The sequence below is a fragment of the Paramormyrops kingsleyae genome, chromosome 6 (assembly GCF_048594095.1).
Source record: "Paramormyrops kingsleyae isolate MSU_618 chromosome 6, PKINGS_0.4, whole genome shotgun sequence".
NCBI classification, from domain to species: Eukaryota; Metazoa; Chordata; class Actinopteri; order Osteoglossiformes; family Mormyridae; genus Paramormyrops; species Paramormyrops kingsleyae.
The window spans coordinates 15,626,813-15,652,690 of record NC_132802.1 but is presented as its reverse complement, the minus strand read 5'-3'; the positions used below and the strand labels follow the sequence as shown (position 1 = coordinate 15,652,690).

Genomic DNA, 25,878 nt, shown 5'->3' with positions numbered 1-25,878 from the left:
TCTTTTTGCTGGGATGTGTGTGTCTGTGTGAGGAGATTGGAATCTGCTGTCAGCCTCTGGTTCACATGAGGTGACGGGGCTTGGTCTTGAAGAAGGAATTGTTATGGAGCAGAGCAGCGTTCTGTTTAGGTTCTATTTAGACCAAATAAAAAGACTGCAATGTGAAGGTCATGTATCTGCAGGCCGCTTTAAAGGCTCTCTGTCTGTGTGGCGTCTTGCAATGGAGATGAATTCTTTGGGAGTTATTTTGTTCCCCTGAAACTCTGTCCTTGAGACAGATCGAACAAACTTCATCTTGCCTACTGGTTTCTCGAATGCATTTAGGCTTCCGTCACTTTACCACCCACTCGGGTCAGCTGCCTGCTTTGGCCGGGGTCGACGGGGGCTTAAACTCTCACACTCTTTGTTTTTTGCTGAGCTCTCTGAAGGGGTTTATTTACATGTTACTTCCTCTGTATCTCAAAAAAAATAGGGCTTGGTCTGGCTGGTAGACACGGTCACAGTGTGATCTCAGCGGAATATCGCTCTCAGAAACATGTGCTATGCCTCTTACTGCTGTCGCCTTCTCGTGCCAGTTGAGCCATCGCTGGTGCAGCTGAAACAGCCAGTGACCTCCCTCACAGGTGGCAAATGAGAACCGAGGGTCTGCCTCTTGGCTGACTGACCCGGCAGGCCCCTATGCGCAAATGCCAAATTGCCTGGCTTCCACACCTGGGGGGGGGGGGGGGCTTGATATTATTGTGTACAGTAAAGCATATTGCGGTTTGTCATTCAGCCCCCCCCCCTTCTAGCCAGGTGTCTACAATCAATTCTCATTATAAAACTGCTTGCCTGTGTGCAGTTCTAAGCGGCATTGCAAATACTGTGATGTTGGGGTGGGGGGCATTTCTTTGCCCTTTGGTGTGATTCTTGACGTCTGCCCGGGTGGCCGCTGTCATCACTGCCACAACCACGATGTGACTTTAATACCCAAAACTGATAGGGGGTGGAAACCAACCAAAGTGGGACAATAAATGGTACTACTAAATATATCCCCTCGGAGGGAGCAGTGCAAAAACACCTTTCTCTGGCCTCGATTATATTATTGAGGTTTTGTAGCAGTGAGGAGCAGAGAGATCGCTCCCATTCTGGGATTAAAAGATGCATGGCTTGCAGCATAGAGAGAGACTAATATTCACGTTACTGTATCTTGTCCTAAATAATATGCATGTTAGTCTGTCTTGTATTGCTATGAGAACCTGGCCATAGCAGCTATATGTGTTGTTCAGGCGGTGTGTTCAGCAGAGTGTTTCTTGATCTGGTCATAAACACCCGTCAAAACAGCCCTCGAGTCTGATTTAGAGTGATGGGATGACTGCTCTGAGATCTCTGGCTCGTTCTGTCTCGTCCACCGTATCGATGTTGCATCTTACCCCGATTTAATTTTAGAGTTGTTGATCCCCCACCCAACAAGTGAAAAGTCACAGGGCTTCCCCACTTAACAAATACAGCTCAGGTCTGACATACTGCTTCTGCAGAGAGACTGCAGGCCAGGTTTTGTACTTGCATAAACTCCCAGTAGGTTACTAGTGTTCGTGGACGTTGCTTTCAGGAGGAGTGGAGTATGGAGGTAGTGTACAAGAGCACAAGTGAGTGAAAGAAGGAGGGAGGGAGAGAAGGAAGCGAACAGATTGTGTGGAAGGGTTTGTTTTTTTCCGCCATTACACATACGCTCTTGTTACAGTCCTGTCCCCCCCCCCCCCCCTCAGTTTTTCCACGACCGTAAGAACACCCCTTTCGTTTGAAACTGAATGGTACGGTCTGGTGATCTGACAAGACCAAAAAGTTGCTGTGCTGCTGTGAATGCCAATCAAAGGCAGCGCTCGGCAGGGATTACCTCGAGTGACCCCGGATAGATTAGAGCGTGCATGTGAGATGGGCGATCCTTCAGGCAGCTTAAGCGGCCTGATGACACAGTTTCCTGGAATATGCGCGCTGTGGGGCCAGGCAGCCCTTCTAAGGAGCTCCGCGATGGTGCTTTCCTCTATCTCAGCTGTACCTCGGGTCCAAGCCTGACGTCCGCTGCGGGTAGTTCGCGGGTTGGTCTGGGGGCAAAGTGCTTTTCGACCAACAGATGAGCTTGCAGGTATGTCCTCAGTCAAAATACAGCCTGAGTACATTTTGTCCTCGCTATTTGCTCGCTCGCTCGCTCCCTCTCTCTCTGTCTCTTTCCTCCCTCTGTCTCTCTCTCTTCGTCTCCTTGCCGCGGCATCCAGGAACAGAGAAGCGGGGCAGTTTTTCTCTGCAGACCCCGCTGTGCTGATCTCGCGCACCATACCCTTGACTTGCACTTTTCCAAGGGTTCCAAAGTTAGTATCAGCAGTGCGGGGCAGCCACTGCCAGCCGTGTAAACATCGCATTCCGCGGCAGAGTAGGCCAGAACTCCAAGACCCGGCCTCCTCCCGAGTTCACTCCCTTGTTAACCCTTGCGGTTCTCCCTGCAAAGTTAGAACGTGGATTCAGCGGGGCGTAACTCCTTCCACCCACCTTGTGAGTCTGCCCCTGAGAACACAGCTGATGTGTGGTGACTCTGAGCTGCTGAGAAGCAAAAATCTGTCAGTGAGGAGCTGGCAGCACCTGCACATCTTCACACCATGTTTTTAGTGGCCTGAATAATGTGAAACGCCTGCAAATTTTGTCTTTCTTTTTGTTACTTGTGACATCTTTATAAATCCTGTAAGGATACAACAGTTTCTGTATTTTCTTACCCATTCCATCCAACGTTGTTTTTTTTTTTTTTTTTTCCTTTTTCTTTTTTCCTTTTTTTTCCCCCCACTTTAGCGGAAGTAAAACCTTTCACCTGTGCTGTTGGCCACCGGATGGCACCTCTATGTTTTTAAAGTGGGATGTTCCACTGACTGAATACAGATTTTATCAGGTGTGTTACAGGACTGTTGTTCAGGGTTGCTCTGGTGTAATGCTGGACTGCTGCAGGTAGACCCACACTGAACTTGTAGTGTCCCAGTATGGTGCCGGTAGATATGATGGGGGCCTCACCTCTTGTATGGTTGAGACCTGCGGTCATCACCCGCTCCCAGGTAAGCCCTGGGGGTCGGCCACCTTGGTGCTGGCACCAGTACCTATGTGAGGCGGAGGTGCAGTCAGAGCAAATGACTGCGTCACATTAAGCCCCTGCTTTCCTGCTGTGGGGGGGTGTGGGGCAGGGGGAAGCCTGACTGAACAGTGGAATGTGTTCAGGATCTCCCTTTTAATACACTGCTAAAATGCATATCTTCTCTGGCTTTGGGGTAGGCATGCTTTTTCACTTGTCAGATTAATAATGTGTACAATAATGAACAGTTATCAGGGCATTGTCTGCATGAGGAACCTTTCAAGTGACGCAACCTCCTTTATGGTGGAAAGGATAGGCGGTAAAATGAGTAGACGTTCAGAATGAACTCTCCAGTGCTTACATATCTAGATTATTTGTGTTAACATTATTATGTTCTCTCATCACACATGTAGGAATGCCAGTATCGTGTCATCAGCCACTCGCTTTCTTGTGATTTTATTATTATTATTTTTTTTTATCCTTTTTCGAACCAAAATATTGCTATGGATACACTGTTGGGGCAGCGTGTGGCTCAGTGGGCTAAGCCTGTGTGCCTGTAATCGCAAGGTTGCTGGTTCAAACCCAGCCTCAGCACATCTGCGGGTCCTTGAGCGAGGACCCCCAGCTCCCTGGGCGCCCCAACAGGTGGCTGCCCTTTGCGGACAGCTTGCTCTACAAAGAGCAAGTTGAGGGAGGCGTAAAAAGAATTTCCCCATGGGGACAATAAAGGATTGATTATTATTATTATTATTATTATTTTTGTCCCGTCTCATTTGGATATGCTACAACTGTGGTATTTGTCCTCCCGGAGGACTCAGGGTCAAAGGATAGCGGGTCAAAAACTGGAGATGCACCGATTCGATATTCGGATCGGTATCGGCGCCGATCCAGACCTATTTGACAGATCGGGTATCGGCCATGCGCGACTGATCCACCTCCTATACTTACTTATTTAGTTTTTGATAATCTTTAAAAATATAGCTCCTATTTCGTGTTAAATCTATTTGTACAATCAATCGCACGACAGCTCTTTCCCATTTGGCAGGTGTTTTTTGCGGCATTCAAATCGAACGCTAACGCTGCCCCTCAGTGTTTTTTGCTACTCAGTGGGTGTGAGTTCAGTGTCTTCTGCCTGCTGTGACGTCATGCGCATACCCTTCGCAGTATGAGGAGCGTAAGATAAGACGTGACGTTCTGGGAGTATTTTACGCTTTTGACAGAAACCAGTAGCACAGCAATTTGCAATCTTTGTGAAATAAAGTTTTGATAGGTGGGAATAGCGTTTAATGGACAATCCCACTTAACAAAGCGCACACAACTGCGAGACAAAGAAAAAACAATGGATGACTTGGGATGGATGGTGCTCTTGTATCGGTATCGGCAGTTGTGTATCGGAATCGGATCGGAACTGAAAAAATGTGGATCGGCCCATCCCTAGTCGCAACTGTGACGTGGTAACCAGAAGCAGGAGTACCTTAGGGCAGGACCACGTGTGACCACGCAGCCAGTCAGCACTCACCACCCCCCATCTGACGGGCAGGACACCAAATCTGTATCCAGTTAACATGAGGCCCGGTAAAGGGCTTGGGACATGAATATGATGTGCAGAAGACACTGGTGTTTTGTGGCATAGTGGTCATGTGACCACGAGTCACGTGATGACTCATCACTCGCATTCTATTCACGACAATCAAACCTGTGCTTGGACGGGAACCTACGCAACCATAGAGATGAATGTGTGGTGGCATCGCGGAGCTCTGTGCATTTGGTCCTCGTTGCTGGCAGCAGTGCCACTGGGCAGGCCACAGGCCTGAGTGGATGGCGATGGTTCTCTGGATCTTTGTATGGGGCGATGGATGGCCGATTTCAAGCTGTTTTCTTTTATTTGTTTTTTTTTCTGCATCAGAATGACTAATGGTCATTGTGAGTCAAAAACATCCTTTTGCTCAACAATTTTGTTTCTTTTGAAGAAATGTCGTGTACTGGGCGTCTTTACTGCAAAACATGCAGAATAAGCATGACTATTTCTGTAAGATAAACCACCTTTTGATATGTTTGATATGCAGGTTTTAATCATGTCAATGAATTTTCCCAGCATTTTCCCTAGTTTCCGTTAAGTGTCATGCTTCGGGGTAACCTGTTCACTGATGTAAACAGTCTGGTCTGCATGCTCTGCCCCCCAGATGTCATCCTGAAATCTGCAGATAGAAAGACTGTTTATTTTGTTTTGCTGTGAGCTGCAGCCCTGGATGAGAGCTGTGTTTTCGTGGAAACATGACTTCATGATGGGAGCCGCGGCTTTGCGGGGCAGGGTGGGACGGGACGGGGAGCGGAGGCCAGGGCCCTGCCTGCCAGACCGAGTCCCTCACCCGTTCATTTGCGCCTTGCACTCCCCCCCCCGCCCCTTCATTTTTTTTTTTCTTCGGCCTCGTCTGTCTTGCAGTTTGGGTTTTGGCATTCCTCGGCCCATCTGGTAACAGCATGGGATGTTTGCCTTGGCGTGCCCGGGGCCCTTCCAGCCCACCCTGCCTCTTCTCACAGGGCTGTCTGTGAGCCACCCCGCCCGCCTCTGATGGGGGATGGCGCTGATGAGCTCCTCTCCCCTTTGAAGGGACTTGTTTTTCTGGAGTCTTTCTCTTTCACATCTCCTACCTTTTTTCTTTCCAGCCACTGGAAAATAAGACCATTCCAAGACCATGCTGCCTCCATTTTGTTTTATTTTGTGTTTTTATTCTAGACCTTGTTCTGGCACTCTGGTTTCCTGCTTCCCAGCTGTCTCATGAAGCCCCCTCATATAAGGATGCTCTGGCAATAAGGAAGATGACCAAACACCACAAAATAACCCCATTTGTAGAAGCTGGATAGGGCTCTCAGGGAATATCAAAGGATAATGAATCCACTGGCTTTGAAGGCCCGTTGCACACTGATGGTTTTCTTCGCTTTCCTCTTTTTTTTCAATTTGTGATGTCTTTGTTGCTACTCCAGATGCTGGCTACCGTGTCTCCGCGCTGTTCCACACTGACAAGGCGTCGACAGGGTGTCGGGACCCTGCTTTAGATCCAATGGTCCCAATATGTGCAGTTTTTGGTTCGTGGAACAGTCTGTGGGGGAGATCAGCTTTACATTTTTCATTTCCTTCCGGAAGATGCGGCCATATGGGCTGTCGTGGGCCGCCTGCTGATTTGTAATGCGCTTGTCTTGTTTGCTACTGGGTCCCCCCCCCCCCCCCACCCGCATGCACTGACGCAGCAGTCCGGAACTTTCCTTGTCAGTGGCACCTCCGAGGAACCCGCCATTTTGACAATGCAGTTTTTTAAACAGTAACAGGACCTGTTCAGTTGTTTGCATTTGGATGCGGTTCATCAGCCAGACCCGTTAACATTGGTTCTGTTTTGTTATGAGGACTTAGGCGAGTCACCCCACCCCGTGATGAACACACAATAGCTGCCTGCAAGAGTTTTCTGTAGCATTTGTGACTTTACTTTTTTGTGCTGAAATAAAATGCCCTTCTCACATGGAAAACATCACCATACCGTTTGATGGCGCTGGTTTCTGATCTTTTCCGTTCCATGATGATGGAGGATGTTAGTTGGCACCGGGATTAAAGTTCAATCAGGCTTGGTGTGGTGTTCTGGTGCTGTTCCCCTCCACTTTGCTACCCTGCCCTTCCTAATGAGGTTACTGAGCATAAGAAGCCTGCCTCTCTGTTCCCGGCCTGCTTCTGGAATGCAGCTGGATTGCAGCCTCCAAACTATCATCATCTCACTCCTGTGGAAAAATGAACCAGACTGAGAACATTCTGCTGTCCCTGGTTCAAATATGTGGCATGAGCCATTCTGTTAGTGTTTATCTCCCGTACACACCATCTCCCGGGCCTGAAACGTGAGTCAAGAGAGGAGTCGATGACTGTTGTTTGTGCTGGCATTGCATCCGTGACCCCTGGCTACACAAGGCTGCTGTCTTTCCAACGTGCTGTTTCCAGAACGCATGCCCCAGCCCACGAGTCTGTCTAACCATAACCTGACATTTTGTGGTCCTCTTAAGAAGCAGTAGCTCATGATAAATAGGGAAACATGAAATAGGGATCAGTCTGCCCCTCCTCCCTGCCCCCCACATGCTCACGATGTCATGCAGTAATGCATGCTGATGGGGTTTGTTGTATCTCCTTAGCAACAGATAACGCGGCCCTCGCAGGAAGAGAAATCTGAAGACAAGACCGAGGAAGACAAATCGGAGAAGTCAGAGAAGAAGGAGGACGAGGAGAAGAAAGACGAGGAGGAGAAAGATGAGAAGGAGGAACCCAAGTGAGTGTTGGTTAGGGTTAGGGTGGACGAGGAACCCTGGAGTATAAAACCTGCCAGCTTGCTCTTCATAACCATAATCAGGCTTATTTTTACGTGGAAACCAGGCTTTGCTCATTTTCTAGATGTCTTAGGGTTTACTTTAAATCTCATGTGACTCCCCAGGAGTTTCTGATGGAATCAGGTCTGTACTTGGAAGGTTCTGAGTTACCCAGTGTATCCCATGCAGTCCTGTGGTACTGAGAATGACCTCATAACCTCTGCTTGAACGTTTTTGAAGGTGGCTGTTATGGCAGAAGGATTAATCGGACCATGATCCTGCAGTAGGTGACCAAAGTTGTCTGGCTCTCTGCACCCCCTCCAGGGACATCAAAGACAAAGAGAAGTGTGACGGCGGGGAGGACGAGGACGGGAAGGAACAGAGCGCCCCCCGTGGCAGGAAGACTGCCAACAGCCAGGGCCGACGCAAGGGCCGCATCACCACGCGCTCCATGGCTAGCGAGGCTGCCTCCGTGGCGGCGGAGGACCCTCCGCCTCCACCCCCCGAGCCAGGTAAGCCCACCACCGCCTGCCTCCGCTAGTCTGCCCCCTTTGCCATAACATTCACATGGCATGCCAGCAGGAGATTATCTCCTTAGGAACCTGGAGTGTCCTTCCCTCCCCAAGTATAGAAAACGAGCCGTCCTAGGCCTCGCCTGACACTCACGTTCTCCAAAGTTCTGCTCCTTCGTTGACTTTGTTCTTGTGTTTTCGTCCTGTTTGTTCACCTATGTGCATCCTCCTTGGCTCACCTTCGTCCATCATCTAGTGCTGCCTGAACCTGCCCAGCTGCCCAAGACCGAGTCGGTGCAGAGGAATATGCGTGACCAGATCAAGGCTACCCCTGTAGCCATGGACCCACAAGCCCCCAGGGGTAAGACCTTACCCCCTGTCTGGCAAGGTGTTTCGTACCCCAGGGAGGGCATCCTCCGCATCCAGTTGCACCTCCTTTTGGTAGACACATGGCTTTGCTGCGGGAAAAGGCGTTTGGCATGAGTACCTAAAGTGGAAATTTTTTAGGGTTTGGTCCCTTTAAAATCAGACCAGTAGCAGCCAGGTTAGGTTTAGCATTCAGCTCGGGCCGCATTTCCTGTCCTTATGGCTCGCAGTTGGCGGGCACTATAGGGATACCCTGTTGTTTCACAGGCTTTTCTCACATTAGCTAAGGGCAGCGGCTCCCTTCCCCTCTGCCCTCCAACGGTACCTTTTGACTGGGTCTCATTTCGCTGCTCTGGGAAGGTGGCATCTGCTGTCTCTGGTGCCCTTCCCTGGTCCATAGCAACAGGCACTCTCAGTACCCATGGTCCCCCTTATCATTATCCACTTAGCTTTGTTTCAACGTCCTTGCCGAGATAGATTGGTGTGAGCATGCTTTAGAGGGAGCAGGGTGTCTCATTTTCAACATTTTTGCCACTCATCGTCCTTTTTGTTAGCTTTAGCCACCAGGCTGTAGTTGTAATAGGGGCCATAAAGGGACGGCATGGGGTCGGCTGCTGTTAGCCAGATCACTGCTGTAAAGGATGTTGGCGGTAAATGTAACCAATGAACAAGTCTTCCCAGCTGAATGCATGTGCTGTCCTGGTTGTCGGGCAGAGCCATGTGGTGTCTGCTGTTGAGCTGAAGCCGCTCCCCCTGCTGGTGACTCTTGGAAACCTCAACAGCCTCGTGCTTGCACAAGGCCCCCACCCCCACCAAATCGTCATGGTATAATCTGCTTTATGATCCATTTAACATACCCCTGGAGATCAAAGGCAGCCCTTGAATTTTGTCACTTTTAAAAGTTTTCTGAACAATTTATAAGAGAGGCAATGTATGAAAGTAGCAGCACACATTTGCGGGTTTTCCACTCTTGTTCCTGTAGTCTCATTTTTTTCCTTTGAGGTCCTTATAAACCCAGGGCAAGCCGTGCTTTACTTTGATCTCTCACTTTCCCCTTCACCTGGTGAATCAGGCCAGAATCGGTTGGCCCCAGTTTAGAAGCGGTCGGCCAAAGAGTATTGACAGTCATCTGTCTGTCTCTCCTCATTCTTCAATAAGTGAAGGAAGGGCTCGGAGTGAGGTGGCCGGACTGACGTACGTCTTGGGAAGGAGCCCCAGCACTTGGTGCTTGTTTCATGTGTGCATGCTGACAGAATCATTTTGAGGATGTGCGACTGCTCCTGTTCTGAGCCCTGACAGAAAATGCATACAATGAATTCAGCACATAGTTAGTTTGGGCCGTGATGTTGTTCAGTTCAGCTCAATATGCTTCAAGCAGAGACGTCCCCCGTGCAGCGGCACCTTTGGACAAGTTTCAGAGCCGCTCACTCATAGCTATGCTTTGGAAAAAATTAAATCGTGAAAATGTCAAGGGTCATCTGGAGCTATATTTGTCTTCTGTTTACAGTCTCGGGGAGTTCTGGTTGTTGGTATTGGGGGAGAAGGTGGAGGGGGCAAGGTTCAGCTTGCCCCTCTGCAACCTCCACGTTCTCCGAAATGTTGAGTCGTGTGGCCAAGGGCCACGCTGGGATATGGTTACCAAGCGTGGCGTGGCAAGACTCTGGCAACAGTGTGGTCAGCTGACACGGAATGCGGGCCGAAAGGGGCGGATCAGACGGATCATTAGATTAGCAGGCCGCTGACATGACCCCCGGCGTGACACAGCAGCACTCCCGCCATTATACGCCCCCCTGAGAGACACAGTGACAGCCTTATTGACATGACTGACCCGTTTGATTCACAGGCAGCGTGGAGGCAGGTGAAACTTCCCGCTGGACTGAGGAAGAGATGGAAGTGGCCAAAAAAGGTAAAGGGCATCCCTCTGTCGCTGCCTTCACCTTCACCCCTCCCTGCGAGCTGGTTTCAGGGCCAGCCATTCCTACTCTAACGAGCGCCGGTGTTCTGTCACTGAGCCAGTGGCCTGAAAGTAATCCTTCATAGCGGACAAAGGCTTTGGATCTTGATGGAGGACGTACACGTACATGGGCATTAAAAGGGCAGTAGTGCGTCGGCAGGGTTACAGGCTCAGTCTAGCACCTTGGATGTGTGACACCCTGGAGTCCTGGTGTCTTAGGTGAGCATGTTCAGCAGAACTTTATCCCATTTAGAGGTTAGGAGTGACATGGGTTTGTGCAGGTTTATCTAGCAATTATGGTTTATTCAGAGGTTAAAGCACTCACTGGCAGGCGTGATAGGCACACAAAGGCTCTCAAAAGCAGCGTGACATTAATGCGTAAATGTTATTAAACCTCGAGTGATGATGAACCCTCTGTGCTGGTAAGGCATAGTATGTTCATGTCTGAAATAGGTTTATATATAAAGCCTGTCTGCTTCTGGTTGTCAGGGGACAGTTCTACTGCATGGTTTAAATCTCCCGGGGGTAGCCAGTTGTTTCACTCCTCAACAGACAGAAGGTATCGTCTTCAGCAAACCGGGCTGCTGTTGGCAGAGTGATCTGTTCAGTGTTACAGGGCCTTTGTTAGTGTTTGGCACGTGACAGGCAAGGGGTCATTCAGGGGTGATCCCTCAAACACACACCCTTCCCTGCAGTCGAAGTCAGAGAGTATTGCCAGGCTCTGTACCGCCAGCCCAAGGAGACCCTGGGAAATGGCAACTCACATCAGCAGTAATAAGTGCTGTTAACATTTGAGGGCGGGTGGGTGGAGTCACATTCCACTGTCGCCCCCATGGCCAGGTCACCTTGGTCAGGCTTTCTACTGCATGCCATCTTGTTAGATGAGGCTTACAGGTAAATTGCAGCCTGACACTAAGCTATGTCCTGGCAGTCCATGGGAACGGCAAAGCTGACTGGAGTGTCTGGGCAGACTGGCCAGATACCTGGTCAGTCTGGGAGCAGCTGGGACTCTTTGGAAGGAAGGGGCAGAGTTTAATGCAGCTGCTTTCTGCCCTGTCATATGAGATTAAACCTGGGTTTTTACCTGGGTTGTCACCGGTGACAATGGGCCAGCTGCAAGCCTGTTGGGGGAGCCATTTACCCTTACTCTGATTATAGGGTTAGTGGAGCACGGACGCAACTGGTCAGCCATCGCCAAGATGGTGGGCACCAAGAGTGAGGCACAGTGCAAGAACTTCTACTTCAACTACAAGAGGAGGCACAACCTGGACAACCTGCTTCAGCAGCACAAACAGGTTTGGCCCTGACTGCACCAGCCTGTTGTGACATCATGTCTGGCGAGTGCTGACAGTACCCCGCTCATATCCCTGTGTGCTTCCCCTATTTGCTCTCAGGACGTCCGGCGCTCACGTGCAGACCGTGACGTATCCCAAAGCGAGAGCGTGGCCTCCACCACCTCAGCCGCTGATGAGGAGGACAACGAGGGCTACAACGAGGAGGAGAACCCCGAGGACAGTGAAGGTCAGTGGGGGAATGCAGGGAGAGGCCGCACTGAAACTGGCAGGGTGTCAAAGGTACCCAAACCACAAGGAAGTCCAGGAAACTGAGCTGTTGTCACCTTCTGGGCCATCCCCTGAACTTTGCTGGAGCACCTTGTGTGTAGAAGATCTGGGGAAACCTGTGCTTAATCGTCTGTGTAATGGGGTGGCGCTTGTTTCTGTTAGGCTGTAATCAGGGGTGGAGGTGAATTCAGGTGAGAAATCGGCCCTGTTCCTATTTTATGAGGTTCCCCAGCTTGGGAGGTTTAGGTCATTGTCGTACGGTGTCAGATGGCCTCCAGCGCCCTCCTCTGGGGGACTTCGGTGCCAGCAGGAGAGCCACCACGGTCTCTGGTTGTGTCTGTGGGAGGAGGTCACAGTATTTGTTAAAGTCATCTTCAAGGAGACCCAATCAGACTTTGCACCCGAGGATTTTCTTTCCTTTGTACAGTCAGGGTTATGCATTTTCTTTGGACTTTAGATCTGCTGTGAAAACTGGTAAATCATGGCAAATCATAGCCTGTTGGTGCTATTCTGTTTTTGCATATATCTCTCATATTGATTTTCAAATTTTTTTTAGGCAAACCTTGTTTTCTTGAGTCATTTTCACTTTCTTACAAAATAGCAGCAGCATCCATCTGGTTTTGGTCTCTCAGCTGTTAGCATGTGTCCTGTCCCCTCCCAGGTGCGGAGAACAGCTCGGACACAGAGAGTGCTCCGTCCCCGTCCCAGGGGGACTCAGCCAAGGGAGGTGAGCAGCGCACTGACGGAGCTCCCCATGACGACGCTACACCCGAGCGGGACGGACCCAGCAAGAGCCACGAGCCCCTGTACGGCGAGCTACGAGTCAAGCTAGAAAAGAGTCCAGACGCGGGGGAGTCGATGGGTGCAGACGATCGTGCCCGCACCCTCTATGAGGCCCCGGTGCAGCCTAAGGCTGAGCCGCCGGATGCGGACACCAAGCTGCCAGGCGACGTGCGTATCAAGGTGGAGCCCGATGCCAAGGAGAAGGCGGACCGTGCTGAGATGGTCGAGCAGGGGCCTGGACCCTCCCAAAGGGGACCCCTGCGGGAAGCCCACTCTGACAATGATTCTAGCGCCACCTGCAGCGCAGACGAGGACGTGGACGGCGAGCCCGACAGGCAGAGGTAGGCCTTGCTTGGCAGAGGTGCCATGAGGGTTCCTGGTGGTCTGTCGAGTTGAGCTTCTTTATCGAGTTAGGCTACCGTAGTGCTAATGGATAGCTCTAACCCTAAAACCCTTACCCAAACCCCTGAAACCTTTACCCTAACCCCAAAACGGTGGAACTGCACAAGCGCAAAAAGGCTCAATAGTACGTCTCAATAGGTAGCTCAACTCATCAGAACACCGGGATACCAGTGTTCAGCGAACTCAGGATTGCGGCTGCTTGCTTATGCTGATGCTGTAAAATGATAATTGACTTTGGGCTGATCATGTGACTGAGGTGGGACTGGCAGCGCGTGGTCCCAGGTGTGGGGGAGGTGCCTGGCTCACACTGTTCTTTGGCATGTAAGACTTCGGCCCACTTGTCCAATTGTGCGTCTCCCTCCTTTTCCAAGAAGTCCATCCAAAAGAAAAACATCTGCCGCTGGAAGGCACATTCCAGCAGATACTTGGAGCGGCCACGCTCGCTCACGTTTTTCATGCCGTTCTGTGGGCTGCTTTTTGTGTTTTATTATTTTTAGGCTTTTTATGCAAGCGTCACGTTACTTAACTGGTCTGGAGCTGAAATATTCATCACCACGTCGATGCCCGTTTGAGCAGCTAAGCCTCTGTAGTCTTGGGGGCCAAGTTATGGTAAAAATTAAAGAGGTCGATCGTTCCCATCCCAAAATAAGTGAATAAAGAGTGGGGCAGAGGCTCGGGTAAAGGTCAGCACCGTCGGCGGACTTATGGGAAGGCATGGGGCTCGCTGCCACGTCCCATGGAATGAAAAACCCTTCGTCCAGCTGCCACAGGCATTCTGGAGGGGGGGGGGGGGCGTGAGGTTAAAGGTCAGCACTATGCTCTGCAAGCAGCCACCTTTTGACTCGCAGCCTACTCTCGCTTTCATCTCCTGCTCCTCCACCAGCTGGCTTCCCTGACCGTCTAACGCGGCCATCTACCCTCCCTCTCCCTCAGGATCTTCTCCATGGACAAGCCGTCCCTGCTCAGCCCACCTGGCTCAGTGCTGGTGTCTTCGGCCAAGCAAGGCCACTTGAGCATGCAGCAGCTGCACCAGCGCGCAGCCACCATCCCCGCCATGGTCAGTGGCTGACGCCGGTCACATGCACAACTCTGCCTGTCCCAACATGGCCTATCTGACAAGCTCCCTCTCCTCCTCCTTCCCCCCTCCTAGGTGCCGGCTCCCTTTGGGCCTGGTGTCATGCCCCTGGGCACCCCGCTCAGCGGCTACACCATGTTTCAGCATCAGATCAAGGCCGTGCATGAGTCCGCGCACCAGGAGGAGAAGCAGCGGCAGGATCAGGCCGACTTGGAGCGCCGGCCGCCCCCTCGCTTCACCACTCGCAGTCCCACCATCCTGGACCGGGAGGGTAAGGTCGTGCTGGGCCAGCGCAACGCTCTGGTCACTCAAATCCGAGCAGTGGCTTTAGCTCTAAATATTTAATCCCAAGGATTATACTTGGCATAGTCAATTATATACTTTTGGTGTCCTGGTAACAGCATATATGCAAGCATGTACATCCTGCTCTGTGGTTTCACTCAATTTGTGATTTCACTGAATATATGAGGAACTAAGCAAAGCTGCTCATGTCGCAGGAGGCATTTTTGCAGCAGCTGAGTGTTTTGTCCCTGTCCCCCCTCCCTGTAGGTAAACCCTTCACCTACATGCCGTATGACATGAAGCTGGCTCTCGAACAGGAGGCTCAGTCCCATGGTGGCACGGGTAGGTCCGCGTCCCCATACAGGCTGTCCCCCCGGGAGCTCAGCAAGGCTTCGCCGCAGCCAGACCCCAGTGCACCCCGCTACAGTGTCCCTCCAGGTCAGCCCATTTTTATCTCTGTTTATAACTGATTAATCAATCAGATTTTAGTTTTTCACTAGTTATCTGGTCTGTGGCTGCATGAAAGATCCAGGCGGCCCACGTTTCCTAAATACTAATTGAGTATATGTGATCTGCGACACAGAGTGCTGTGTGTTCAGATCTGGTTTGTCCTGCTCCGTACGTGAAGCGCTGTGTCCCATCCCCGGCCTGCCTCCTGATTGGCCTCCGGAGGCATGGTACATTGGGACTGGGCCGAGACGGCGCCGCCTGCCTGTCTTCCGCGTTTTAAATGTTTTATAAACGCCCCACGTACGTCGCCTGGGGCCGGAGTTGAGTTTCCATTTCGGCGAGGTCCTGAAAGGAAGTGACCGTGTCACGCTACAGGAAAGGAGAGCTGGCTTTGTCGGCCTGTCATCCCTTGAGAGCGGGGCGGGGCGGCACGTTACGTTGAGGGATGTCAGCACTGCTGGCCCATGCAATATTGAAGCTCCAGCAGGCCAAGAAACAAAGGGAGAGTGCATCAGAACCGGGTCAGGGGATATGCGTAGCTGTGTGGGTTTCTGTGACTGTGACACAGCTGTACGCCTTGCACTGTGCTCAGCGCGTCTGCACGCTTCGCCGCAGATCAGGGACCTTCGGAGTGTTCCTCTGACTCCGTGATTGCTAGCGACAGGTAAGATGGACGGATGATAGCGCAGTGTGTGCTGATGTTTCTTGGACTCCGGGTCCCTGTCCTTCTCCAGTGCTGCAGCCGGCTCCAAACCAGGTGCTCCAGAGCCAGTCCGACGGAGTCCGGGTGGCGTTCTCCAGGCACAGCCGGCCAGCCAACATTCCATCCCCTCCCCCGCTCATTCCCACGTCCAAGCCCTCCGACAAGCCGTCCTTCATCCAGGGGGGCTCCATTTCCCAGGTGAGGGGGGGGAGGGCAGAGATCCACAAAGGCAGATGCATGTTTAGGATAAGAGCAGCCTTCCCCACCGCCCCCTTGTCTCTAAACGGCCAGCGCTGCAAGTTGGTTTACTGACTCTTACACAGTGGAATTTTTAAGTGCGTATTAGAAAATATTCCAAGTCGTAGCCTCCCCACCCACCCACGTCCCCCCTTCCAAAGTAACGTTTTGTTCTTGGCGTCCCTTTAAACCTTCGGGGAGAATTTCAGAGTCGGCTGTAACTTTTTCTCCTGACGTTTCAGGGAACTCCTGGCACATACCTGCCCTCGCCTAGCCAAGCTGTGTATGGTCAGGAGGGAGCAAAGGGCTCAGTGGGATCCATATCACTCGGTCTGCCAAGGCAGCAGGACCCTGCCAAGCCTGGTAAAGGGCGGGGGGTGGGCGCCGGGTTCCGTCTGGGCCGTTCGTGTACTCGCTGCTATGCCTGTAGTAACTAGAGCTCTTCAGTTGTGGTGCACTTTTCATGAGTTTGGTGTAATTGCCTTGTAAGTCACGCTTCACTACGGCAGTTGTTTTCAACCTATCAGGTTACATGTAGAGGATGTGGCTGTAGATTGAACGTGAATGTTAGATCGGCGGTCGTCTGTCAGGGCTTGCCGTGTCGTGGTCAAGGCTGGCTCTGACGCCTCTCTGACTCTCCTCTCCTCTGCAGTGTCCTACGTCAAGCAGGAGGACTGCTCGCCACGGGGGCTCAGCACACAGCCTGAGGGCCTCCTTTCCCGTGCCCAGTTTGAGGGTGTTAGAGGTATGTAGCTCCCTCTACTGGCTCTCTTGGTCCTGTACACTTTCTATTATTCTGCCCTTTTGACCAACTGTGTTATTTAATTTATTTATTTTTTTAAAAACAAAAAACATGTGTGTATTTTTCACCATGCTGGCTTAAGTCACAGGAAGATGTGTTTTATCTCTGCCTTAATAAATGACAGGGGGATTGGTGAAGAGTAACTGCATGTCCATGCTGCTGAAATCTGTCCCCTATCTCTGTCCCCTAGCAAACCCCATCTCTGCCATCCAAGAGGGGAGCATCACCAGGGGCACTCCAGCCAAGGTGTCGGCCGAGGCTCTGCCCTATCGAGGGGGATCGATCACTCAGGTGCTTCATTCTCACGTCAGTCTAGGGGACCCTTAGGGACAAGATCAGTGAATGTTTTTATATCAAAATCTTTTTACTGAAAATACTGAGACTGGCCTTGGTTTGGGTTGCTGGGAAACAGGGGACGCCAGCCTTGCCGCAGTCCAGCATGCCGGCAGAGATCCTCCTAAAGAGCACCATCACCAAGCTGGCTACGGAGGACCTGAGCAGTCCGGAGAAGGCCAGGGGGGAGGCGCTGTCCAAGGGCCATGTCATCTATGAGGGCAAGAGTGGACACATCCTCTCCTATGACTGTAAGCATGAAACGGCAGCATTTTTCCTCAAATCTGATTGGCTGAAGCTTCAGGGAATCAGCAGTTTTCGTAGTAACCCTTCCTTGAGTTCTGAATGACTTCACCCTAAGCCAGTGGTTCTCAATCCTGTTCCCCCCCCCCGCCAAAATGTTTTCATTCCAACCCTACCTTAATTTGGCTCAGATGGTCCTTAATAGGCTAAAGCCGATTTCAGACCGAACGCGGTGAGCACTACGCTGCGCTCCGTGCCGCTCGCAGAGCTTGTGCAAGCTCTGTGTCAAAGATGAACTTTGTTGAACTTTGACCGCTGAGCGCTATGATGCATTGTCACGCGATCAATAGAAACAAGGCACCGAATTCGAAATAGAGGGAAAACTTATAGCTCTGGGAACTCAGACACGTCAACATATCACATGAGCGTAGAATATTTTTGAATGCGAAATATACATCATCGCTACTGACCGCAAGCCGAAATCTGCTTTAGCCTATTAAGGTAGGGTTGGAACGAAAACATTCTGCCGGGGGGGCGGTGCCAGGAACAGGATTGAGAACCACTGCCCTAAGCTAATGGACTGAATTCTGCTTAGCTGCACTCTTAGGGAATGAACAGGCATAGTAGCAACCCTTTATAGTAACATTTCCACCATTGAACTTCAGTATCAATAGTCTGTCCGTGCTGTAGATTGTGCTGATGTACCGTGACGTTCCATGGGATTGCTGTTCTCACTTGGTTATTGAAACTTTGCCCCAAAGCAATCAAGAATCCAAGAGAAGGCACTCGAAGCCCACGGATGGGCCACGACCTGAAGCGTACATATGACATGATCGAGGGTTCGATAACCAGAGGGCACCCAGTAAGAGAGGCCACCCCTTACGAAGGTGAGTCCTGCTGAGTCACACTATGTTCCACTTGCATCGGGCACCCCAGTTCCGCACGCCATCAGTCAGACACGCCTCTCTCTGATTCAGGCCTGATAAGCCGGGCTTTGCCCAGGGATGCCTCGCACCCAGATTCCAAGGACCGGACGGTGCTATCGGGGTCCATCATGCAAGGTAGACATTCTGGAATGTTCTGACGCTCGTGTGTTCTGGGAGCCTTTTGCCCAGTTCTGGTTCAGGCTTCAGAGTTACTGGTCTGTCTGTAACTGTTCTGTTGAACATACCTTTCTGCACTATTTCTGGTCTTATCAGTGTAACTTATGAGAGATTATTTGAAAATCAAGCAGTGTTACATTGCAAATTGCTATTTCTTCGTCCCCTTGCAGGCACACCAAGGACGTCTACAGAGCCTTTTGAAGAGGGCCACAAGTACAGCAAGCAGATGAAGCGCGAGAGCCCCCCCATTCGCTCCTTTGAAGGAGGGATCACAAAGGGCAAGCCTTATGAGGGTGTCAATACCATCAAGGAAATGGGCCGCTCTATCCACGAGATCCCCAGGCAGGAGCTGGCAGGCCAGGATAGTCGCAAGACCCCCGACATGGGCCCCATATCCCAGGTGGGGCCCAGAGCGCACACACTCGGACCTGCAGCGTCTCCATCATGTTCAATGTATCATGATGTCTGGGGGTTTCCTGAGTGCCGCTTGTCTTTGTGTACCAGTGCATGAACATGTTTTTATGCTTATAACTACTGGGAAGATGACGTATATATAGTATTTAATGCTGAAATGTCAATTACATGTGAAGTTAGTTTTGTGGAAGGTCAAATGTCACCTTTGGGAAGCGTCAGCTATGCCAACATGCCATGCTGCCGGTCCGCAGGTGACGCCACTGAAGTACGAGGGTGGCGTGAGCCAGTCGGCCATCAAGCACAACGTGAAGTCTCTGATCACGAACCCTGCCAAGCTGCCACACACTGTGGTGCAGCTGGATCCGGGCGAGGGCGGAGCCAAAGGCTCTGAGCGCGTGCGCCACACCTCCGTGGTCAACTCCACCTCTGTGCTGCGCTCCACACACATGGAGACTGGCAAAGCACAGGTCAGCCCTGGCATGTATGAGGACGCCAGCGCCCGCCGGACGCCCGTCAACTACAGCAACAGCTCCATCTCGCGTGGATCACCGTTGCTTGGCCGCTCGCAAGAAGGTAGCGCCACCTGTTGATCGACCTCATGTATTTACACATGACGTTGTAGTTGCAGGTCCCCTGTAGGGCACAAGGGGTCTTCATGAGCCTTTCTCTTGTGCTTGTTCTGATTAACTTTCTGGATTCCCCAGCTCCAGCTAACTTGTGTAATGCAGTGACCTGGAGGGGGTGTGGCTGTGACCTCTGTTATGAAGTGCCCCTTCTTCACTACAGGAAGCATAACTTCAGGAAAGCCGGCCAATCTTGAGCGGAAGAGCACCTTAACCCCCACTCAGCGTGAGAGTGTTCCCGCCAAGTCCCCGGTGCCAGGGGGCGACCCCCTGTCTACCCACAGCCCCTTTGACCCGCACCACCGAGCTGTGGTCTCGGGTGAGATGTACCGCACCCACCTGGGCCCCGCCCTGGACCCGGCCATAGCCTTCCATCGCACCCTTGACCCAGGTGCCCGACTCTCGTTAACTCCTCGCCGAGTTGTACTGCTATGTATGGATTGTAGAAGCACGTTAGTCCCAGAACATGAAGCCCTCTGCTTATGTTCGGTGTGCTCAGCCAGGACTTTTGGCCATGTAACGGATACCTTGGATTGTCGTCATGCGACATAAATCTTCTTCCCTCTCTCTCACTCTCCCCCCGACCCTCATTTATGTGGGGTTTGGACCAACAGCCTACCTATTCCAGAGACAGCCGTCCCCTACTGGTTATCATAACACGTACCCTCTGTACACCATGGAGAACACACGTCAGACCATCCTCAACGATTACATCACTTCACAGCAGATGCAAGTCATCCCGCGGGCTGATGTCGCCAGGGGCCTGTCGCCACGGGAACAGCAGATTGCAATCCCATACCCTCCTGGAGCTCGAGGTACTGGGCCTCGCCTGAAGGAGCTTTCCCCCTCCCCTGCTGTGAGCATGTATATATGTGTGTGTGTGTGCCTGTGTGTGTCCATGTTTGGTGTGTTCCTGTCGACTAGAGGCTACCTTTTCCAGACGCTCAGAAGCAAATGACCCGGGCCGAATTGTCACAAATGCAAATCAGATGTTTTTTTCCTTATGTGGGCTGTGGCAATTATTCAAATTTGATATCGGCTAAAATGTATGCCTGCAGCTGAGAGTTAATCTGCAGTGCTGGATGACATGTAATATCCCAGATTATCAGATTTGGCTGTATTATACTAGAGTTTTCTGTGCTTTTATACAGAAATTCAGTTAAGTTTCTACCTCAGTGCAGTGAACGGTGTCATACAGTAATGCTGAAATTGGGGTAAGGGGGAGGCTTCTCCCCCAATGCCAGTTTAATAAATGTACTTGGTTGGTTTGAGGTTCTGGATGTTACTGGTATTTCCAGCATATAAAAAAACAGCTTTCTGCTTAATTAAAATATCAGCTGAGTTTCAGATTTCCCAAAATGCGAATTTTCTGCTGCACTGAGTCGGCTAACAGCCCTGATTGGCTTCTTGAGTTCGGTCTGTTGAGCTTCCGTTTTGCTGCAGCGTTTTCCTGCTTCCTGGAGGGGTGGGGCTGTGCTTTGAGCTCATTGGTAGTCATTGGTTATTCATGCTGGCCCTTTGCTTCTGTCTGAAAAGGGATTATTGATCTAGCCCAGATGCCTCCCGCTATCCTGTTGCCTCACCCTGGGGGAACAGGTACACCCCCCATGGACCGCATCACCTACATCCCTGGAGCTCAGGCCCCTTTCCCACCTAGGGCTTTCAACCCAGCTTCCATATCTCCAGGTGAGGAACCCCCCCCCCCCCCCCAACCCCAGCCGGGGTCAAACACACGGGCCACAGTCTAACCCAATAGCTGCATAAGCTCTCTGCTGCTGTAGGGTGGACAGCAACCCAAACAGGGACCTTTCGCACCACGGGTCACTTGCTCTGCCCCCCAGCCGGCCGGGGTGGTGGCACCTAGCTCCCCCAACCCAGTCCCCCATCCAGCCACACGCTAGGCGCAAACTCAAGGGCACGGCCTCCGCCTCCTCTCTGTGTCGCAGGCCACCCCGCCCACCTAGCAGCGACGGCGGCCAGCGTGGAGCGGGAGAGAGAGAGGGAGCGGGAGAGGGAGCACAGGGAGAAGGAACGCGAGCGGGAACGTGAACGGGAGAGGGATCAGCGCGAGCGCATGGCTACCGCCAGCGACTACATGCGTGGAGGTAAAGGCTGCCGTCACCGCTACCCGCTCAGTCTCTGTTCCCCCCACCCCCAGAGAGGCTAAAGCTCACCACATATTCCCACCACCCAGCCCCCGAGCAGCCTGGCCGGCCCGGCAGCCATGGGTACTTGCGTTCGCCCTCACCGTCCGTGCGCTCACAAGAGAGCATGCTGCAGCAGCGGCCAAGCGTGTTCCAGGGCACCAACAGCAAGAGCGTCATCACACCACTCATGTGAGTCTACCCCCCCCCCCCCCCCCCCCCCCGGTCATCGCCAACTCAAGCATTTACAAAATGGATTTGATTTTCTTCTGGAATTTCCATTGCTACTCACCAGCATTTGAGTTGTATGGTAATGCCACTAGGCAGTGAAATACCTTAACTGTAATAATACTTAGTCTTACAATAAAAGTATCCGCTGATTAAAATATGTTGCAGCTGTTGAACAAAAAGTTGCCTTACTTGCGATAATTCTCGGCATCCTCTGTACTTTGGTGAGAACACAATGGCATGTTGAATTCTGAGTGAGATCTCTCTCCCTCTCCTTCCCTCTGTGACACCACCAGGCAAATGCCCCCAGCCGTCTCTGCCCAAGCAGGTGCCCGCTACAGTACAGCGGCGGATGCGCTCGCCGCTTTGGTGGATGCCGCCGCCTCTGCCCCCCAGATGGATGTGACGAAGGCCAAGGAAGGCAAGCATGAGTCAGGCCGTGGGGAGGAGACGTCGTCACGGCGAGTGGCCACTGTCGTTGAACAATCCCAGGAGGCAGAGAGGCGAGCCATGCAGTCTCCCTACGCCCCGATGGTCCTGAGTGGTGTCAAAGGCCACCCGGACAAGGGCCCACCCACTAAATCTCGCATCGAGGAGGAGCTGCGCACCCGTGGGAAGACCACCATTACAGCCGCCAACTTCATTGACGTCATCATCACTCGGCAGATTGCCTCGGACAAGGACTCCCGTGAGAGAGGCTCTCAGAGCTCAGACTCCTCCGGTGGCTGTGAGTCCCCTTTCCCCCATTTATCTCCTGGCGAACCTCTCTGCTTACGATTTTTTTCTCCGGAACTGATTGTGGTCTGTACGCCACCTCTGACGACTTGTACCACCTCTGGAAGCTGGTAGGAGTATTTGTGTTTGTTCCAAAACTGCCCTACTGCTAGAGGTTTTAGAAAGCCTATCATATTTGACCCAAAACCAAAAACAATCTAGTTGTATTGCAAATGTTTTAGGGCCCCTGTAACTCAGTGGCACGTGGAGTTATCCTAACCCCCATCCCCCCCTCCTTTACGGCATCCCTGGGTGTCAGAAATGTCCACACTCGAGGCTGGACAAAGCCAGCCTGTTAAGTCTTCACCTGTGTTATTCGGGTGTCTTTCAAGGCGAACCACCTTGCAGCCAGCTGTCTGGCACTTGCCTGCCCATGTTTTCTTCACTTGAGGGTAACATTTGTACTTCAAGCTTTTGAAGTTGCACTTTGAGTGCCAGTGAGATTCTCATCCGGTTCAGGGTGCAGAGGTTAACCTGCAAACCCCCCTCCCCCCAGTGCCCTCTGGTCGCTACGAAGGCCCGGGGAGCAGCGCTATTGAGGTCATTAGTCCTGCCAGCTCCCCTGTGCAACCTCAGGACAAGCAGGAGAGCGGCTTTGCTCAGGAGAAAGTGTCCCAGGGTACAGGTAGGAAACCCACCCAGTACCGGCCTTTATTTACACATTGCATTCATTATGCTGCGTTTACTGTGCTTAAGCCTATCCCATCGGTGGAAGTAAGGTGCTTTAGCAGATGCTGAGGGTAGGGGTGGGCGATATAACCAAAATCTTCTATCACGGTAGAAGCAATTTTCTACCTCGATAACGATATATATCACAATATAGCAATTTGTATCTGGAAATGCATAAATAAAAATTCAAACACAAAGAAACTGATGATAGACCAAAATCTCTATCGGTTGACAAATTTCCACCGGTTAGTCGTGTCTACCGGTATATCGCCCACCCCTAGCTGAGGGCTATGTTGTCCCATAGCCCTGCATGTCAGTCTGTCACTCTGCAGACTTGTGTCTTCCTGCCTGTAATTGAATGTATAGGCTTATACCAGCAGCTCAACCTGCTGCTCAGGTTAACCGAGATCAGTTCTGCAGGAGGGAAACCTCTTTGGTATAATTGGCCTTAAATTGGGCTAATTAACCCCTGTCTCTTCCTGTGCTTGTCCAGTATTCCCCAGTATTAGATCAGATTTACCCGAGTCAAGTGAATATTTAGCTAAATCAAACATGTATCTTTTCGCTACATCTGAGTGAATGATGCGACACAGAATTCATCAATCCAGTGAGCCAGTCCCTAGAAAGGCACCAGCTGTAGGATGTGAAAGGAGACAAGACCCACACCTATCTCTGAAACCACAAGAGCAGGATGTCCTGTGTTTCTTATCCTGGCGTGTGTGTCCGTGGTTTTTGACACAGCAGGTGGAAGCCGTGGGTTTGAGATGAGCACCAGCCGGTACCGGCAGGCAGCAGAATCGGGCTGCCTGCAGCCGCCACCCCCCAGCTCCCAGGCAGAAGTGTACGGGCCCATCCCCAAAACGCACCGGGTCATGACCCTGGCAGACCACATTTCGGTAGGGCTCTATGAGCGGCACGCGTGGAGCAGCCTGTAGACCCCATCCCAGCGCCCCAAGCTGCTACTTGAAACCTTGCGTCTGTCCGTCTCTCACAGCACATCATCACCCAGGATTTCGCCAAGAACCAAGAGTCTTCCCAGCCTGCGTCTGTCACCTCATCCGCAACCACATTCCAGAGCTCCGCCCAGGGCCCCCCCGGCTCCGCCAGCAGCAGGGCCAAGCTGCCCAGCCACTACAGCCCTGAAAGCCTCAGCCAGGCGGCCCACCACCAGCGGCCGTCCAGCAGGGTGTCCCCGGAGAACGCCTCTGATAAGCCAAGATTGCGGTGCGTCACAGCCATCAGCAGACACTATGAGCGCTGCCCTGATGTCCTGGTTGGCGTCAATCAGTATTTATTTTTGTGCTTGTACTTCTTAAATAGCTTTGGTAATCATGGTAGCTGGGATTAATAAGTGCCCACCTTAAGGACGCCGTAACTGGAGATTTGCCTGTGTCCCCCTCAGGCCTGGGAAGTCCCCTGAGCGAGGCGGCGCTCCACTGGACAGTTATGAGCCCATCTCCCCGCCACAGAGCTACCCAGGGATGGAGAAGCAGGAAGCTGTCATGCAGCCGGCCCAGAGGCGGGAGGTTGAGAGCATGGAGCAGAGGTACCCCTGCCTGGCATCCAAAAAGCTCAGCATATATGTAGAGCTGTTGTTTAAATACACCACTGGTAATCTGATGGTGAAAAAGGGCCCTCTGCCCCTGATTGGACAATCTGACAGCAGCCCCAGCCAGTCCCTGTGGAGCCCCTAATCCCCCTTCGCCTGTAGGATGGATTCCCGCTCCCCCGGCAACGCCGGCTACCTGCCTTCATTCTTCACGAAGCTGGAGAGTACATCAGCCATGGTGCAGTCCAAGAAGCAGGAGATATTTCGCAAGTTAAACTCCTCGGCCGGCGCCGATTCTGACGTCCGTAAGTGACTGGGAATGCCAGTGCTCTGGTTGCATTTGGGCAAATTTCACTCTGTATTGTGTTGAATTAAAAATGCAGTTGTGCTGTGGATGTTCTAGAAACACTTTTTTTGAGTTGTGGAGTTTTATTGTTGTAAACTGGTTGTAGAAGACGATGGTCCATGCCGGTAAAGCAGGCTACTTCAGTCTGTTATATGATGAATTGCTAGTGGATTTGTATTACATCTCCACACTTCTTTTTCCATCTGGCTTTCCTGTCTGTCTCCAGCGAGCGCCCAGCCCGGCACTGAGATCTTTAACCTGCCTGCAGTGACCAGTTCAAGTGAGTAGTATCCTGGTTTTTCTTCACCCTCTAGCTGCAATGTGAGTATAGGTCACGCCGCCTGCATGACTCTTTTCCACTAGGTGGCATCAACCCCAGGAACCACCCTGTCAGCGACCCGGCCAGTAACCTGGGCCTGGAGGATATTATCCGCAAGGCCCTAATGGGCAACTTTGAGGACAAACAGGAAGAGCATCAGGGTGCCACCTCACAGCCCAGCAACAGCGGCCCAGTGGGCATGATGGAAGGCCGACAGGAAGCCAGCCCCTCCCCCAACACAGGTTACTGCCCCCTCATTTCTGTTTGCTCCTCTGCGTCGCCCCTTGCAGACTGTGTGGTGACCTTTCCAATCTTCCGCAGGCCAGTCAGGCAGCAAGCAGAAGCTGCTGGGTAAAGGCAGCAGCAGGAAGTCCAAGTCGCCGAACCCAGGGCAGGCCTACGTGGGAGTGGAGCGGCCCTCCTCTGTGTCCTCGGTGCACTCGGAGGGGGACTACCACAGGCAGGCCTCCACGTGGGCCTGGGAGGACCGGCCATCGTCCACCGGTACATTCTGCTTCAGCATTCTTGTAGGATAGACTCAGTCCTCTGGGTGGTTTTCATTTCCACTGATCC

General features: G+C 52.0%; 1 protein-coding gene across 2 annotated transcripts in view; it reads left to right on the top strand.

Moving 5' to 3' along the window:
- Window positions 1-25,878, top strand: part of ncor1 (nuclear receptor corepressor 1) — a 50,373-nt gene that overhangs the window by 22,301 nt on the left and 2,194 nt on the right. Inside the window, exons 15-47 of one of the 2 annotated variants that reach the window (XM_072713751.1) lie at window positions 7,262-7,395; window positions 7,757-7,944; window positions 8,201-8,305; window positions 10,154-10,216; window positions 11,423-11,559; window positions 11,659-11,785; window positions 12,488-12,950; window positions 13,945-14,068; window positions 14,162-14,357; window positions 14,636-14,806; window positions 15,553-15,719; window positions 16,001-16,121; window positions 16,411-16,503; window positions 16,751-16,851; window positions 16,973-17,144; window positions 17,898-18,023; window positions 18,114-18,197; window positions 18,410-18,639; window positions 18,905-19,226; window positions 19,440-19,667; window positions 19,891-20,091; window positions 20,813-20,962; window positions 21,223-21,381; window positions 21,471-21,612; window positions 21,945-22,375; window positions 22,919-23,047; window positions 23,836-23,987; window positions 24,086-24,315; window positions 24,494-24,637; window positions 24,803-24,945; window positions 25,213-25,266; window positions 25,350-25,547; window positions 25,627-25,809. In XM_072713751.1, coding sequence (XP_072569852.1) covers window positions 7,262-7,395; window positions 7,757-7,944; window positions 8,201-8,305; window positions 10,154-10,216; window positions 11,423-11,559; window positions 11,659-11,785; window positions 12,488-12,950; window positions 13,945-14,068; window positions 14,162-14,357; window positions 14,636-14,806; window positions 15,553-15,719; window positions 16,001-16,121; window positions 16,411-16,503; window positions 16,751-16,851; window positions 16,973-17,144; window positions 17,898-18,023; window positions 18,114-18,197; window positions 18,410-18,639; window positions 18,905-19,226; window positions 19,440-19,667; window positions 19,891-20,091; window positions 20,813-20,962; window positions 21,223-21,381; window positions 21,471-21,612; window positions 21,945-22,375; window positions 22,919-23,047; window positions 23,836-23,987; window positions 24,086-24,315; window positions 24,494-24,637; window positions 24,803-24,945; window positions 25,213-25,266; window positions 25,350-25,547; window positions 25,627-25,809 — 5,668 coding nt within the window. Of the gene's footprint in view, window positions 1-7,261; window positions 7,396-7,756; window positions 7,945-8,200; window positions 8,306-10,153; window positions 10,217-11,422; window positions 11,560-11,658; window positions 11,786-12,487; window positions 12,951-13,944; window positions 14,069-14,161; window positions 14,358-14,635; window positions 14,807-15,552; window positions 15,720-16,000; window positions 16,122-16,410; window positions 16,504-16,750; window positions 16,852-16,972; window positions 17,145-17,897; window positions 18,024-18,113; window positions 18,198-18,409; window positions 18,640-18,904; window positions 19,227-19,439; window positions 19,668-19,890; window positions 20,092-20,812; window positions 20,963-21,222; window positions 21,382-21,470; window positions 21,613-21,944; window positions 22,376-22,918; window positions 23,048-23,832; window positions 23,988-24,085; window positions 24,316-24,493; window positions 24,638-24,802; window positions 24,946-25,212; window positions 25,267-25,349; window positions 25,548-25,626; window positions 25,810-25,878 lie in introns of both variants that reach the window. The other variant, XM_023833073.2, reaches the window with a different exon arrangement.